Below are 15,814 nucleotides of genomic sequence, written 5' to 3'. Positions count from 1 at the left end.
AGGTGATAAGAACGGGAGAGATTCCTGATCAACCATGTGGTGGGAAGAAAATTGGAGTCTTGACCACCACTATCCATAGCTCCAGACTACACCATGCCTGTAAGCGTGCACATTCCCACAGCAACTCCTTGGGGGGCAGGGTGGCTCAGATGGCTTGACAGCTGGCATGGAGCACATTGGTGGCAACAGTATGGGGTTTGATCCAACTGGTGTGAATTCAGGATCTTCCCTATCCATGGTGGAGATCATAACGCCTGGGCTCGGACCTTCATTCGGGCAGAGAACTGAAGAAAGGTAGTGCCATTTATGTAGTAAGCCAAAGGTACTTCACAGGAGGGGATGGCGCACTGTCCAGCACTGCTGCCTCACAGCGCTAAGGACCCAGGATCAATTCCGACCTTGGGTGATTATCTGTGTGAAGTTTGCACATTCGAAGAGTGCAGAGGTCTTGTCGGGTTGAAGGAGGTCACAGAGGTAGGGATGGGTGAGGCTGTGGAGTGATTTCAATGTAATACAAAGAACAAATAACTATACAGCACAGGAACAGGCCCACCAGCCCTCCAAGCCTGTACCGGTCACGACACCAACCTTTGCCAAAACCCTCAGCACTTCAATGTAATGATGACAGTTTTAAATTTGAGGCATTGTAGGCCTGTGAGTTGATGCAGGTAATTGAGCAGAGGTGTGCTGAATAAATGGGAATTGCTGCAAGTTAGTGTGTGGACAATTAACAATTAAACCAACATTAACAACAAACTTGAAATCTTTTTGTTGACGATAGAGGCAAGATTTTAACTTATTTAAAACCCACCCATTCGCACAGACTTATAATCAGCCCTAGGTGTTTGGATAGTGTCAAAATGGGCACAAGACAAAATACTATGCTTACTGAAGTGGCCTTTCAAATAAATCGCAATTAATCTATGTCAGTATAAACCCTCGATGAATTCATCCTATCAAACCTTTCCTTACATTGGGGGCGGGATTCTCCAACCCCCCCCCGCCAGGTCGGAGAATCGCCGGGGGGCGGCGCGAATTCCACCCCGCCACCCCAACGCCGGCTGCCTCGTTCTCCAGCGCCGTTTTACGAGCGGGGGCGGGACTCACGCCACGCCCACCCGACAATTCTCCAGACCCCGATGGGCCGAGCGGCCGTCCGTTTTTGGCCAGTCCTGCCGGCGTGGGTTACATCTGGTCCCACACGGCGGGACCTGGCAGGTAAGTCAGTGGGGGCAGTCCTCGGGGGGTGCAGGGGGATCCGACCCTGGGGGGGGTGGGGGGGGGGTGGGGGGTGCCCATGGTGGCCTGGCCTGCGATCGGGCCCACCGATCTGCGGGCGGGCCTGTTCCATGGGGACACTTCTTCCTTCCGCGCCGGCCCCTGTAGGGCTCTGCCATGACCGGCGTGGAGAAGAGAAACCCCCGTGCATACGGCAAAATACGCCGGCCGGTCTGCGCATGTGCGGAGCCGCGCCGGCCCTTTGGCGCATGCGCAAACTCGCGCCGTCCCTTCGACGCCAGCTGGAGCGCCGCCAACCCCTCCGGCGACCACCTAGCCCCCAAGACAGGTGAGGATTCCTCACTTAGAGGGCCCGTTGATGCCGGAGTCATTGGCGCTGGTTTTGCCGCCGGCGTGGGGGCTTAGTCCCCGGAAGGGAGAATCCCGGCCCATGTGTTAGTTCCATTACAATTAGAGCAATGGTTAACTTTTAAGAAGCATTGCCTTAGTGATCAACAAGAATTTCTGCAAATAAGATTCACTGGATGGACCTCTGTTATTTAACTGCTCTTCCAATTGCTTATGGCTTGGAACACAAAAACAGGCCATTCAGCTCCACAGGTCGATGCTGGCTCAAGATGAGTCTCCTCTTATTCATCTAACCCTATCAGCATATTTCATTATTCCGTTCTCCTCTGTGTGTTCATTCAGCTTCCCATTCAATAAATCAATTCTGTTCCCCTCAATGAATACTTATGATGGAGAGTTCCACCCCTTCTTGCCACTCGATACCTAAAGCAATTTATCCTAAATTGCTTATTAGTGATGATTCCAGATATACTTTGGTTTTGGATTCCTCCATAAGTAGAAACATTTATCTAGGCCTATCAAATCGTTTCACAATCATAAAGACTTTAATTAGGTCAACCTCCCAGCTTTTACTTTCGGTAGACAAGAGCTTCGCCAGTTCCGCCTGTTTAGTATATTCCCGTACTTCTGATATCTGTCTCTCTGATTTCAGCTCTGATATCAGCGTTCTTCTTTTTTGCACCTTCTCCAGTGCCTCTTTTGATATTATGGAGACTATGGAGCACTCTAACTGTGGTCAAACAAACATTAAATTTAGGCTGTACATAGCTATACTGTTTTTCAATTCTATTCCTCGAGAAATAAACTTCATTTTTTTTGCACTTTAAGGCTTTACTAATCTGGATCACTATTTTTAATTAATTAACTATCTTTTAATTAATAATCTTTATTGTCACAAGTCGGCTTACATTAACACTGCAATAAAGTTACTGTGAAAAGCCCGTCATTGCGACACTCCAGCGCCAGTTCGGGTCCACAGAGGGAGAATTCAGAATGTCCAATTCACCTAACAGCACGTCTTTCAGAGCTTGTGAGCAAAACCAGAGTACCCGGAGAAAGCCCACGCAGACACGGGGGAGAATGTGCAGACTCCACAAAGACAGTGACCCAAGTCGGGAATTGAACCTGGGAAGCAGCAGTGATACCCACTGTGCTACCAGTTATGTGTTTATCTCTACCACTAGGTTGCTTTGTCATTTCGCAATTTTGACTTCTTGTCCAAATAATAAGTGGCCTTCTTATTCTTCATGACAAAATATACGACTTCACATTTATCTCCATTGAAATGTATTTGCCAATTGCAGGCCCATTCTGCAAGTTTATCAATGTCTTGTTATATTTTGACACATTGGGTGGGATTCTCCGCCGGCGTGATTCTCCGTTTTGCCGGCGCCCGGGGGTTTCACAACGGTGTGGGGCTGCCTCACAATGGGAAACTCCATTGACCGGCTGGTGTAACGGGGAATCCCGCCGGCGGGTCGGGGCGGAAATGTGGCGTGGCGGGGCGGAGAATCCTGCCCATGATTCCTCAGTATTAGCTCGCCCCAAATTTGGTGTCAGCCATAATCTTTGAAGTTGTATTTCTGATTCCCCAATCCAAATTGCCTAAGTAAATGGTAATCATCTGAGGTATGAGGAACGGTTAAGGACTCTGGGTCTGTATTCGTTGGAGTTTAGAAGGATGAGGGGGGGATCTTATTGAAACATACAGGGTACTGCGAGGCCTGGATAGAGTGGACGTGGAGAGGATGTTTCCACTTGTAGGAAAAACTAGAACCAGAGGACACAATCTCAGACTAAAGGGTCGAGGCAGAAATGTGGCATGGCGGGGTGGAGAATTCGGCCCATGGTCTTTAATCCCAATGTCAGGGCCCCCGCAGCCGTTGGGAAAATTCAGCACGGATTGAAACGGCGATGCTGGATTCCATGAAGATTTATGACTTTCAGTATTGATCTTCTGGTGGTAAACTTGATGATAAATGCTCTCATGATAGTAATGAGTTTCCCTTGCTGATGGCCTGGGGATGTCAATGAGAAAGTTAGATGACACACAGGCAACTTTGATTAAAATTCAGATGAATTTACAATTAAGGAACTGCAGCATGTGAAAAATTGACTTCAATGTTTTCTATTCTCCCTTAAGTCTAATTAACAATCAATTTTTAGATGCACTTTGCACTTAGGATGTGGAGTGAATCGATGAAAGGGATGACAAAGGACATGAATAATTTAAGAATTAGTATAAAACCGATTATAAAGATTGTATTTATTTAAAAATTTGTAACGTCTAACTTCATTATGTGTGAAGTGATCATAGATTCATAAATAAAGCATTATGATGAAGATTGTGACTGATTTTGATAAATAATGTGTGGACAATTATAAGTGCTAATTTGTGCTTAATTAGCCTGTTGTCAACTTTTATCATGTCCTGCAACTGACTAATTACACACAATGTTTAATTAATGTTTCAGACAGTGATAATCTAGATAAAGAACTACTGAGGGCAAACACAGAGGGCTACGTTGGCTGCCTCTCATCGGTCCAATTCAATGGGATTACTCCGCTGAAAGTTGCATTGCATCATCCCGGCTCTCCCCTCGTCTCTGTAAAAGGACATTTGGTCGAGTCAAACTGTGGATCCTCCATTGCGGGTGAATTGATAACAGTCACTACATCGTACTCGTTAACAGGTATCTTTATTTTTAATAATAGGAACAACCAATCATTTGAAGGTAATGTTTTTGATATAGACATTTGATTACAATATGGCGAACAATTTGGCGCTGTGCTATTTTGTACTGAGACTAACTCGCTACTAATTCAACGACTTTGAAAGCGTATGTATCTTCATGTGGTACTGTACTGAACCATTTAAGGCCTTGCCATTTCCATAACAGAGGATCCAAAACTCCCACAAGCTAAGCCCAAACATCTTTGGACTGTGGGAGAAATCTGGAGAACCCGGAGGAAACTCACACAGACACTGGGAGAACGTACAAACTCCACAGTCACCCAAGGTCAGAATTGAACCTGGGTCCCTGGCCAAGGCTGGTGTAGACTCGCTGCAAGGAATGGCCTCCTTCTGCACTGAAGTGCTGCTCCTATTTTCTATGTTTCTATATGGAGCTGCTTATAGAGTTTAAACTAAACACTTAGCATCTCAACTCAAAAAGGATGCACTCGGTGCTCGTAAAACATTTTCTGCCTTCTTTACTGCCTGGACTGTGATGATGTGCATCAATATAAATGCATGTAAGCTAGCTAGACACTAGAGGGAGCACCGGAGACATCACACACACACACTCAACCAATAGATCAGTTAGATAGGACGCGATCAATGGACAGTCACGATACACAAGGAGGTGACACGACCACAGGGGGGCATTACACCAACCCATATATAAAGGACACCACACACATGATCTGGCTCTTTCCAGTGGAGACAGTCAGTGAGAACAGACACCGGGTTGATTCAATATTACACCCACCACGTGGATTGCAGCAGCTGGTTAGTCAGTCTGGGTAGCTATAGTAGGATTAGCAGTAGTATCGAACCCCAGAAATAGAAGTGTAAATAGTTTAATAAACGTGTTGAAGTTATCTCCACGTCTGAACCTTCCTTTGTCAAGTGCACCACAAGGAAGCTGCTTATGTTACACCTACAACATAACAAATGTTATGTACCAGGACTGAACTGTTTCAATCCATATAGCCATACCTCAGCATACAGTGACAACCAGCAACGATACCCAGGCAAGACGTTCGAGATCCGGGTTCCGCAGCAGATCCAGTGCCATGGCGATCTCCGCGGAAACTGGCAAGCATTCCGGCAAAAGTTTGAAATCTTCCTGGTGGCAGCCGAACTAGAAGAAGAGGCCGATCCTGGAAAAACAGAGCTTCTCCTCACCATCGCCGGTGCCAGAGCAGAAGAAATCTTTTAAAATTTCAATTTCTCCAAGGGTCAAAACAGGAACGGCTTCCAGGCAGTCCTGGACAAATTCGGCAAATACTGTGAGGAAAACACACTCCAACCAGCAAGAAAAGGTAAGAGAAGCACCAGTACTCACCTCAAGGCCAAAATCCCGGAGCAGAGAACGATTTTGATCGGCGGCCATCTTTCTAAAGGGACTGCCCTTGCACAGTTGTGTGAGAAGCGCGCAGAACGGGAAGGTCCGTTTGCGCATGCACGAGACGCCGCGCGTCATGACGTCAGAGAACCCAGACCAGGCCCATTTAAAGGGGAAACGTCCCAAATCAAAGAAAAAATCTTTTAAAGCTGTAAAACAACCTTCCTTCGCCAGGAATGACAGCACGTGGCCAGAACCAGTATGTACAGTTTTATCCAACTTCAACATATGGCACATCCATGACCTTGAATGATACTGTTTTTTTTTAAATAAATATTTTATTGAAAATTTTTGGTCAACCAACACAGTACATTGTGCATCCTTTACACAATATTATAACACAAATAACAATGACCTATTTTATAAACAAAAAATGAATAAATAATAAATAACAAAAATGAAAACTAACCCTAATTGGCAACTGCCTTATCACAAGTAACACTCTCCAAAAATATAATTTAACAGTCCAATATATAATTATCTGTCGCAACGACCTATACATATTATACAGTATATATTAACAACCCTGAGAGTCCTTCTGGTTCCTCCTACCCCCCCCCCCCCCACCCCCCCCCCCCCGATCCTGGGCTGCTGCTGCCTTCTTTTTTCCATTCCATCTATCTTTCTGCGAGGTATTCGACGAACGGTTGCCACCGCCTGGTGAACCCTTGAGCCGACCCCCTTAGAACAAACTTAATCCGTTCTAGCTTTATAAACCCTGCCATGTCATTTATCCAGGTCTCCACCCCCGGGGGCTTGGCTTCTTTCCACATTAAGAATATCCTGCGCCGGGCTACTAGGGACGCAAAGGCCAAAACATCGGCCTCTCTCGCCTCCTGCACTCCCGGCTCTTGTGCAACCCCAAATATAGCCAACCCCCAGCTTGGTTCGACCCGGACCCCCACTACTTTTGAAAGCACCTTTGTCACCCCCATCCAAAACCCCTGTAGTGCCGGGCATGACCAAAACATATGGGTATGATTCGCTGGGCTTCTCGAGAACCTCGCACACCGATCCTCCACCCCAAAAAATTTACTGAGCCGTGCTCCAGTCATATGCGCCCTGTGTAATACCTTAAACTGAATCAGGCTTAGCCTGGCACACGAGGACGACGAGTTTACCCTGCTTAGGGCATCTGCCCACAGCCCTTCCTCGATCTCCTCCCCCAGCTCTTCTTCCCATTTCCCTTTTAGTTCATCTACCATAGTCTCCCCTTCGCCCCTCATTTCCCTATATATATCTGACACCTTACCATCCCCCACCCATGTCTTTGAGATCACTCTGTCCTGCACCTCTTGTGTCGGGAGCTGCGGGAATTCTCTCACCTGTTGCCTCGCAAAAGCCCTCAGTTGCCTATACCTGAATGCATTCCCTTGGGGCAACCCATATTTCTCGGTCAGCGCTCCCAGACTCGCGAACTTCCCATCCACAAACAGATCTTTCAGTTGCGTTATTCCTGCTCTTTGCCACATTCCATATCCCTCATCCATTCCCCCTGGGGCAAACCTATGGTTGTTTCTTATCGGGGACCCCCCCAAGGCTCCAGTCTTTCCCCTATGCCATCTCCACTGTCCCCAAATCTTCAGTGTAGCCACCACCACCGGGCTTGTGGTGTAGTTCCTCGGTGAGAACGGCAATGGGGCTGTCACCATAGCCTGTAGGCTAGTCCCCCTACAGGACGCCCTCTCTAATCTCTTCCACGCCGCTCCCTCCTCCTCTCCCATCCACTTACTCACCATTGAAATATTAGCGGCCCAATAATACTCACTTAGGCTCGGTAGTGCCAGCCCCCCCCCTATCCCTGCGACGTTGTAAGAATCCCTTCCTCACTCTCGGGGTCTTCCCAGCCCACACAAAACCCATGATGCTCTTTTCAATCCTTTTTAAAAAAGCCTTCGTGATCATCACCGGGAGGCACTGAAACACAAAGAGGAATCTCGGGAGGACCACCATCTTAACCGCCTGCACCCTCCCTGCCAGTGACAGGGATACCATATCCCATCTCTTGAAATCCTCCTCCATTTGTTCCACCAACCGCGTTAAATTTAACCTATGCAATGTGCCCCAATTCTTGGCTATCTGGATCCCCAGGTAACGAAAGTCCCTTGTTACCTTCCTCAACGGTAGGTCCTCTATTTCTCTACTCTGCTCCCCTGGATGCACCACAAACAACTCACTTTTCCCCATGTTCAATTTATACCCTGAAAAATCCCCAAACTCCCCAAGTATCCGCATTATTTCTGGCATCCCCTCCACCGGGTCTGCCACGTATAGTAGCAAATCGTCTGCATACAAAGATACCCGGTGTTCTTCTCCTCCTCTAAGTACTCCCCTCCACTTCTTGGAACCCCTCAACGCTATCGCCAGGGGCTCAATCGCCAGTGCAAACAATAATGGGGACAGAGGGCATCCCTACCTTGTCCCTCTATGGAGCCGAAAATATGCAGATCCCCGTCCATTCATGACCACGCTCGCCATCGGGGCCCTATACAACAGCTGCACCCATCTAACATACCCCTCTCCAAAACCAAATCTCCTCAACACCTCCCACAAATAATCCCACTCCACTCTATCAAATGCTTTCTCGGCATCCATCGCCACTACTATCTCCGTTTCCCCCTCTGGTGGGGCCATCATCATTACCCCTAACAGCCTCCGTATATTCGTGTTCAGCTGTCTCCCCTTCACAAACCCAGTTTTGTCCTCGTGGACCACCCCCGGGACACATTCCTCTATTCTCATTGCCATTACCTTGGCCAGGATCTTGGCATCTACATTTAGGAGGGAAATAGGTCTATAGGACCCGCATTGTAGCGGGTCCTTTTCCTTCTTTAAGAGAAGCGATATCGTTGCATCAGGCATAGTCGGGGGCAGTTGTCCCCTTTCCTTTGCCTCATTAAAGGTCCTCGTCAATACCGGGGCGAGCAAGTCCACATATTTTCTATAGAATGCGACTGGAAATCCATACGGTCCCGGGGCCTTTCCCGCCTGCATGCTCCCAATTCCTTTCACCACTTCTTCTACCTCGATCTGTGCTCCCAGTCCCACCCTTTCCTGCTCTTCCACCTTGGGAAATTCCAGCCGATCCAAGAAGCCCATCATTCTCTCCCTCCCATCCGGGGGTTGAGCTTCATATAATTTTTTATAAAATGTCTTGAACACTCCATTCACTCTCTCCGCTCCCCGCTCCATCTCTCCTTCCTCATCCCTCACTCCCCCTATTTCCCTCGCTGCTCCCCTTTTCCTCAATTGGTGTGCCAGCAACCTGCTCGCCTTCTCCCCATATTCGTACTGTACACCCTGTGCCTTCCTCCATTGTGCCTCTGCAGTGCCCGTAGTCAGCAAGTCAAATTCTACATGTAGCCTTTGCCTTTCCCTGTACAGTCCCTCCTCCGGTGCTTCCGTATATTGTCTGTCCACCCTCAAAAGTTCTTGCAGCAACCGCTCCCGTTCCTTACTCTCCTGCTTCCCTTTATGTGCCCTTATTGATATCAGCTCCCCTCTAACCACCGCCTTCAGCGCCTCCCAGACCACTCCCACCTGGACCTCCCCATTATCATTGAGTTCCAAGTACTTTTCAATGCACCCCCTCACCCTTAGACACCCCCCCTCATCTGCCATTAGTCCCATGTCCATTCTCCAGGGTGGGCGCCATCCTGTTTCCTCCCCTATCTCCAAGTCTACCCAGTGTGGAGCGTGATCCGAAATGGCTATAGCCGCATACTCCGTTCCCCTCACCTTCGGGATCAACGCCCTTCCCAGCACAAAAAAGTCTATTCGCGAGTAGACTTTATGGACATAGGAGAAAAACGAGAACTCCTTACTCGTAGGTCTGCTAAATCTCCACGGGTCTACACCTCCCATCTGCTCCATAAAATCTTTAAGTACCTTGGCTGCTGCCGGCCTCCTTCCAGTCCTGGACTTCGACCTATCCAGCCCTGGTTCCAACACCGTATTAAAATCTCCCCCCATTATCAGCTTTCCCATCTCTAGGTCCGGAATGCGTCCTAGCATCCGCCTCATAAAATTGGCATCATCCCAGTTCGGGGCATATACGTTTACCAAAACCACCGTCTCCCCCTGTAGTTTGCCACTCACCATCACGTATCTGCCCCCGTTATCCGCCACTATAGTCTTTGCCTCGAACATTACCCGCTTCCCCACTAATATAGCCACCCCCCTGTTTTTCGCATCTAGCCCCGAATGGAACACCTGCCCCACCCATCCTTTGCGTAGCCTAACCTGGTCTATCAGTTTCAGGTGCGTTTCCTGTAACATAACCACATCTGCCTTAAGTTTCTTAAGGTGTGCGAGTACCCGTGCCCTCTTTATCGGCCCGTTCAGCCCTCTCACGTTCCACGTGATCAGCCGGGTTGGGGGGCTTCCTACCCCCCCCCCCCCCCTTGTCGATTAGCCATCCCCTTTTTCCAGCTCCTCACCCGGTTCCCACGCAGCTGTATCTCCTCCAGGCGGTGCCCCCCCGCCCATCCCCTCCCATACCAGCTCCCCCCCTCTCCCCAGCAGCAGCAACCCAGTAATTCCCCCCTCCCACCCCCCCCGCTAGATCCCCCGCTAGCGTAATTACTCCCCCCATGTTGCTCCCAGAAGTCAGCAAACTCTGGCCGACCTCGGCTTCCCCCCGTGACCTCGGCTCGCACCGTGCGACGCCCCCTCCTTCCTGCTTCTCTATTCCCGCCATGATTATCATAGCGCGGGAACCAAGCCCGCGCTTCTCCCTTGGCCCCGCCCCCAATGGCCAACGCCCCATCTCCTCCACCTCCCCTCCTCTCCCCATTACCACCTGTGGAAGAGAGAAAAGTTACCACATCGCAGGATTAGTACATAAAACTCCTCTTTCCCCCCTTTTTAACCTCCCTCTTCACCCCCCACATTCGCCCCACCACTTTGTTCAAACGTTCTTTTTAATAACCCGCTCATTCCAGTTTTTCTTCCACAATAAAAGTCCACGCTTCATCCGCCGTCTCAAAGTAGTGGTGCCTCCCTCGATATGTGACCCACAGTCTTGCCGGTTGCAGCATTCCAAATTTTATCTTCTTTGTATGATTAAAGCTCGATTAAAGCTCGCCCTCCTCCGCACTCCAGTCTTGATAAACGCGGATCACCGCGTTCTCCCATTTACTGCTCCGAGTTTTCTTCGCCCATCTAAGGACCATTTCTCTATCCTTAAAACGGAGGAATCTCACCACTATGGCTCTGGGAATTTCTCCTGCTCTCGGTCCTCGCGTCATCACTCGGTATGCTCCCTCCACCTCCAACGGACCCGCCGGGGCCTCCGCTCCCATTAACGAGTGCAGCATCGTGCTCACATATGCCCCGACGTCTGCTCCCTCCGCACCTTCAGGAAGACCAAGAATCCTCAGGTTGTTCCTCCTTGCGTTGTTCTCCAGTGCCTGCAACCTTTCCACACATCGTTTCTGATGTGCCTCATGCGTCTCCGTCTTCACCACCGGCCCTGTATGTCGTCCTCATTCTCGGCTGCCTTTGCCTTCACGACCCGAAGCTCCCGCTCCTGGGTCTTTTGTTCCTCCTTTAGCCCTTCGATCGCCTGTAGTATCGGGGCCAACAGCTCTTTCATCATTTCCTTTTTGAGCTCTTCCACACAGCATTTCAAGAACTCTTGTTGTTCAGGGCCCCATGTTAAACTGCCACCTTCCGACGCCATCTTGGTTTTTGCTTGCCTTCCTTGCCGCTGTTCTAAAGGATCCACTGCAATCCGGCCACTTTCTCCTCATTTTTTCATCCGTATCCAGGGGGGATTCCCTTCTGGTTTACCGCACAGTGTTTTTAGCCGTCAAAATTGCCGTTGGGGCTCCTATCAAGAGCCCAAAAGTCCGTTTCACCGGGAGCTGCCGAAACGTGCGACTCAGCTGGTCATCGCCACACCCGGAAGTCTCTGAATGATACTGTTGATGGTACCTCTTCAATGTCAACACCTTATCAGCTACAAGATGCCATCCGACAGCACCATCACAAACATTGAAAAAAGAAAGGGACTCCAAATCAGACAGCGAAGGGATTTGACCACTTCTTGGTTCCTGCGGCACAGGGACGTTGATGGCGTTCATAACCAAGAGAGACATTTGACCATGATGATTGATGGTTTTTGGACTCGCACGAATGATTTGGACTTATTATTTAATCACTGTTCCCATGACTTGTATATACCTTACCTTGTCTACCTGTTCTTTGTTCAATTTTCTCAAAGTGTGCAGAAAATATGTAACATATAAAAAAAGGGGGATGTGGTGATGTGCATCAATGTAAATACATGGAGGCTAGCTAGACACTAGAGGGAGCACCGGAGACATCACATACACACACTCAACCAATAGATCAGTTAGATAGGACGCGACCAATGGACATTCACGATACACAAGGAAGTGACATGACCACAGGGGGGCATTACACAAACCCATATTTAAAGGACACCACACACATGATCTGGCTCTTTCCAGTGGAGATTGTCAGTGAGAACAGGGTTGATTCAATATTACACCCACCACGTGGATTGCAGCAGCTGGTTAGTCAGTCTGGGTAGCTATAGTAGGATTAGCAGTTGTGTCGAACCCCAGTCACCATCATCATAGAATTTACAGTGCAGAAGGAGGCCATTCGGCCCATCGAGTCTGCACCGGCTCTTGGAAAGAGCACCCTACCCAAAGTCAACACCTCCACCCTACCCCCATAACCCAGTAACCCCACCCAACACTAAGGGCAATTTTGGACACTAAGGGCAATTTATCATGGCCAATCCACCTAACCTGCACATCTTTGGACTGTGGGAGGAAACCGGAGCACCCGGAGGAAACCCACGCACACACGGGGAGGACGAGCAGACTCCGCACAGACAGTGACCCAAGCCGGAATCGAACCTGGGACCCTGGAGCTGTGAAGCAATTGTGCTATCCACAAGGCTACCGTGCTGCCCAATATAATATAATAGAAGTGTAAATAGTTTAATAAACGTGTTGAAGTTATCTCCACGTCTGAACCTTCCTTTGTCAAGTGCACCACAAGGAAGCCGCTTATGTTACACCTACAACATAACAAATCATGGACATCATGATTCATAAACTTCAAATTACTTGTGACAGTCACGCCCAAATCCTTTTCAATGGTTGAATGTGCTGAAGGCTGGCTATCAATATGATGCTGTGAATTAGGATTATTGTGGCCAAAATGGAAAAATGAACACTTGCCACATTGAACGTAAATTACCACTCTGTCACTGCACCATCGTACAGTGTTTATTGTGGAGAAGTGCGTTGAGGAGCCCTGGATTATTTTTCTTCACTTCCAATTAAGTTTTAATACCATCCATATTTTTCAGAACTGTACTCTGCTGAATATGACCATCAATGTCAATATAAGCCACATTAAAAAGGGCCCAAGACACTCCTTTGAAGGACTGCAGAACTCATCTGTGTTGGATTTGATAATTTCCCATTAACAGTGACTACTTCTACATGGTCCAACAAAAATATTTTATCCACGAGTAAAGTTTGTCTTTAATCCCCAGTGCATGACAACTTGTTCAATAACCGCCTATATCGCTCTGAATTAAAGGCTTATGAATAATCCAAGCAAATTGCATCACACCATTGGCCTCTTTCAACTATAGCAGTCACCTTGTCTAAAAATTGAAGTAACTGTAAGGCCCATGAACCCTCAGGGATGAAGCCAAACTGGTTGCCCTCAGTAAGACCACATTCCTTCCAAAAGGTCCGGATGGTCTCTGCAACACAAGAGTCCATTAGTTTTCCAATGTGGCAGGGGCGGCACGGTGGCACAGTGGTTAGCACTACTGCCTCACGGCGCTGAGGACCTGGGTTTGATCCCGGCCACGGGTCAATGTTCATGTGGAGTTTGCACATTCTCTCCATGTCTGGGTGGGTGTCACCCCATGACCCAAAGATGTGGAGGATACATGAACAGCCACGCTAAATTCATAGAGTTTTCAGTGCAGAAGGGGGCCATTCGGCTCATCGAAACTGCACCGGCCCTTACAAAGAGCACCCAACTGAAGCCCACGTATCTACCCTATCCCCATAACCCAATAACCCCCACTTAACATTTTTGGACACTAAGGCCAATTTAGCATGGTCAATCCACCTAACCCGCACATCTTTGGTTTGGACTGTGGGAGGAAACCGGAGCACCCAGAGGAAACCCACGCAGACACGGGGAGAACGTGCAGACTCCGCACAGCCAGTGACCCAGCCAAGAATGGAACCTGGGACCCTGGAGCTGTGAAGCAACTGTGCGAACCACTATGCTACCGAGCTGCCCACATATTGCCCCTTAATTTGGAAACAAAAAAATTGGGCACTTACATTTTTTAAAAAAAGTTTTCCAATATGGCAAGGCAAACTAACCAGCCGACAATTCCCAATATTATTTCTGCTCCCTTTTTAAAAAAATAGGTACCAAGAGCAGTTTTCCATTCTTTAGGTATTTCTCCATCTTCACCTTTCGGTGTTTCTCCATCATTTAACGAGCAGACAAAGCAGGTGCAACAAAAATAATCCCCCTCTTTTCAGAACATAATATTATCTAGTCCAGGAGATGTAAAGTTCTTCCATCTGAACAGCCTTTATTGAAGACCATTAAGAGTGAAGTGTATTGTCTCCAATCAGTCGGCTGTACATAGAGAGGTGACTGAGGCTTGATCTAAATCTTCAACAGTGCAGACTGTTGAATAAAAATCACTAAATATCTGAGCACATTGTTGGGAATTATCAGTGACTCTCCCAGTTACTGGATTGAATAGTGGACCAGTAAAGAGTTTAACTTTCTGTTTGGACTTCACATAGTTCCAGAATAGTTTTCTGTCCCCACTTCCTGAAACCGTCCATTCAAAATTCAGCACTGCTTGTCGCACTGCAGATTTGGGATTGTCAGCAGCTATATTATGATTAATACAATTTTCTTCTCTCCTATGCACTCGATAAGTCAACTAGGCGATCCGCCGTTGTCACTTTGCTTCACATACTTGCTCTGTTTCCCAGAGTGGTTTTAATTTGGGACGCCATTTTTTTCGTTGCAACACATTCTCCAAGAGCCTCACAAATCGCTAATGACTGTAGAAAAGAATGGCTCACCAATTCCCATTATGTATGCTCAGCCGACAGCCAAGACAGCAATTAGAATACGCGAGTGATTGCTCCCCAGAGGAGAAGTGTTCGAGCTTGGCATAGGGGGCATGAGGGGATATATGGAGTCAGTGGAAGGACAGGAGTTGGCATAAGGTGTATGAGAGGCCATAGTGAGCAGGTGGAAGGACATAGTTTGGCATACGGGGCATGAGGCGATATAGGGGCTGTGTGTGCAGCATTAAGTGGCATGGATGGTGCATGGGGGGGGGGGGGTGTTTAGAAGGTGAAGGGGGTGCAAGTGGTGAGTGCAGGAGGACCTTTATGTTTTATTTTTTCACTGGGGCAAATTCACATGGCACTGAGACAGGCCTTTTAAACAGCCCGCCTCCACATCCAACTGCGCCTGTAGCTGCCTATGCACTTCCCGAGTCAGTTGGCCTGACTCCAGCCCACACTTGGTTCCCAGCAATGAACAAAAAACAAAGGACAGTACAGCATAGGAATAGGCCCTTCGGCCCTCCAAGTCTCCGCTGACCCTGATGCCTGTCTAAACGAAAATCGCCTACACACCTAGAATCCGTATCCCTCGATTCCCATCCGATTCATGTATTCATCACGATGTCTCTTAAACATCGCTGTCATATCTGCTCCCACCTCCCTGGCAGTTTATTCAAGGCATTCACCAACCCCTGTGTAAAAAACGTGCCTCACACATTTTCTCTAAACTTTCCCCCTCGCATCATAAACCTATGTCCCCGAGTATTTGACTTTTCCACCCTGGGAAAAAGCTTCCGACAATCCACATTGTCCATGCCACTCATAATTTTGTAAACCACTAGATGGTCACCCCTCAACCTCCGTTGTTCCAGTTAAAACAATCCGGGTTAATCCAACCTCTCCTCATAGCTTATGCCCTCCATACCAGATAATATCCTGGTAAACCTTTTCTGTACCCTCTTCAAAGCATCCATATCCTTCTGG

General features: G+C 48.2%; 1 protein-coding gene across 2 annotated transcripts in view; it reads left to right on the top strand.

Moving 5' to 3' along the window:
- LOC140387064 (contactin-associated protein-like 5) overlaps positions 1-15,814 on the top strand; it is a 1,365,877-nt gene that overhangs the window by 1,207,990 nt on the left and 142,073 nt on the right. For both annotated transcript variants that reach the window (XM_072470084.1, XM_072470077.1), the window contains exon 22: positions 4,062-4,280. In XM_072470084.1, coding sequence (XP_072326185.1) covers positions 4,062-4,280 — 219 coding nt within the window. The remainder of the gene's footprint in view (positions 1-4,061; positions 4,281-15,814) is intronic.

The sequence above is a fragment of the Scyliorhinus torazame genome, chromosome 2 (assembly GCF_047496885.1).
Source record: "Scyliorhinus torazame isolate Kashiwa2021f chromosome 2, sScyTor2.1, whole genome shotgun sequence".
In the NCBI taxonomy this organism is placed as follows: Eukaryota; Metazoa; Chordata; class Chondrichthyes; order Carcharhiniformes; family Scyliorhinidae; genus Scyliorhinus; species Scyliorhinus torazame.
This window is presented reverse-complemented; position numbering and strand designations above follow the sequence as displayed.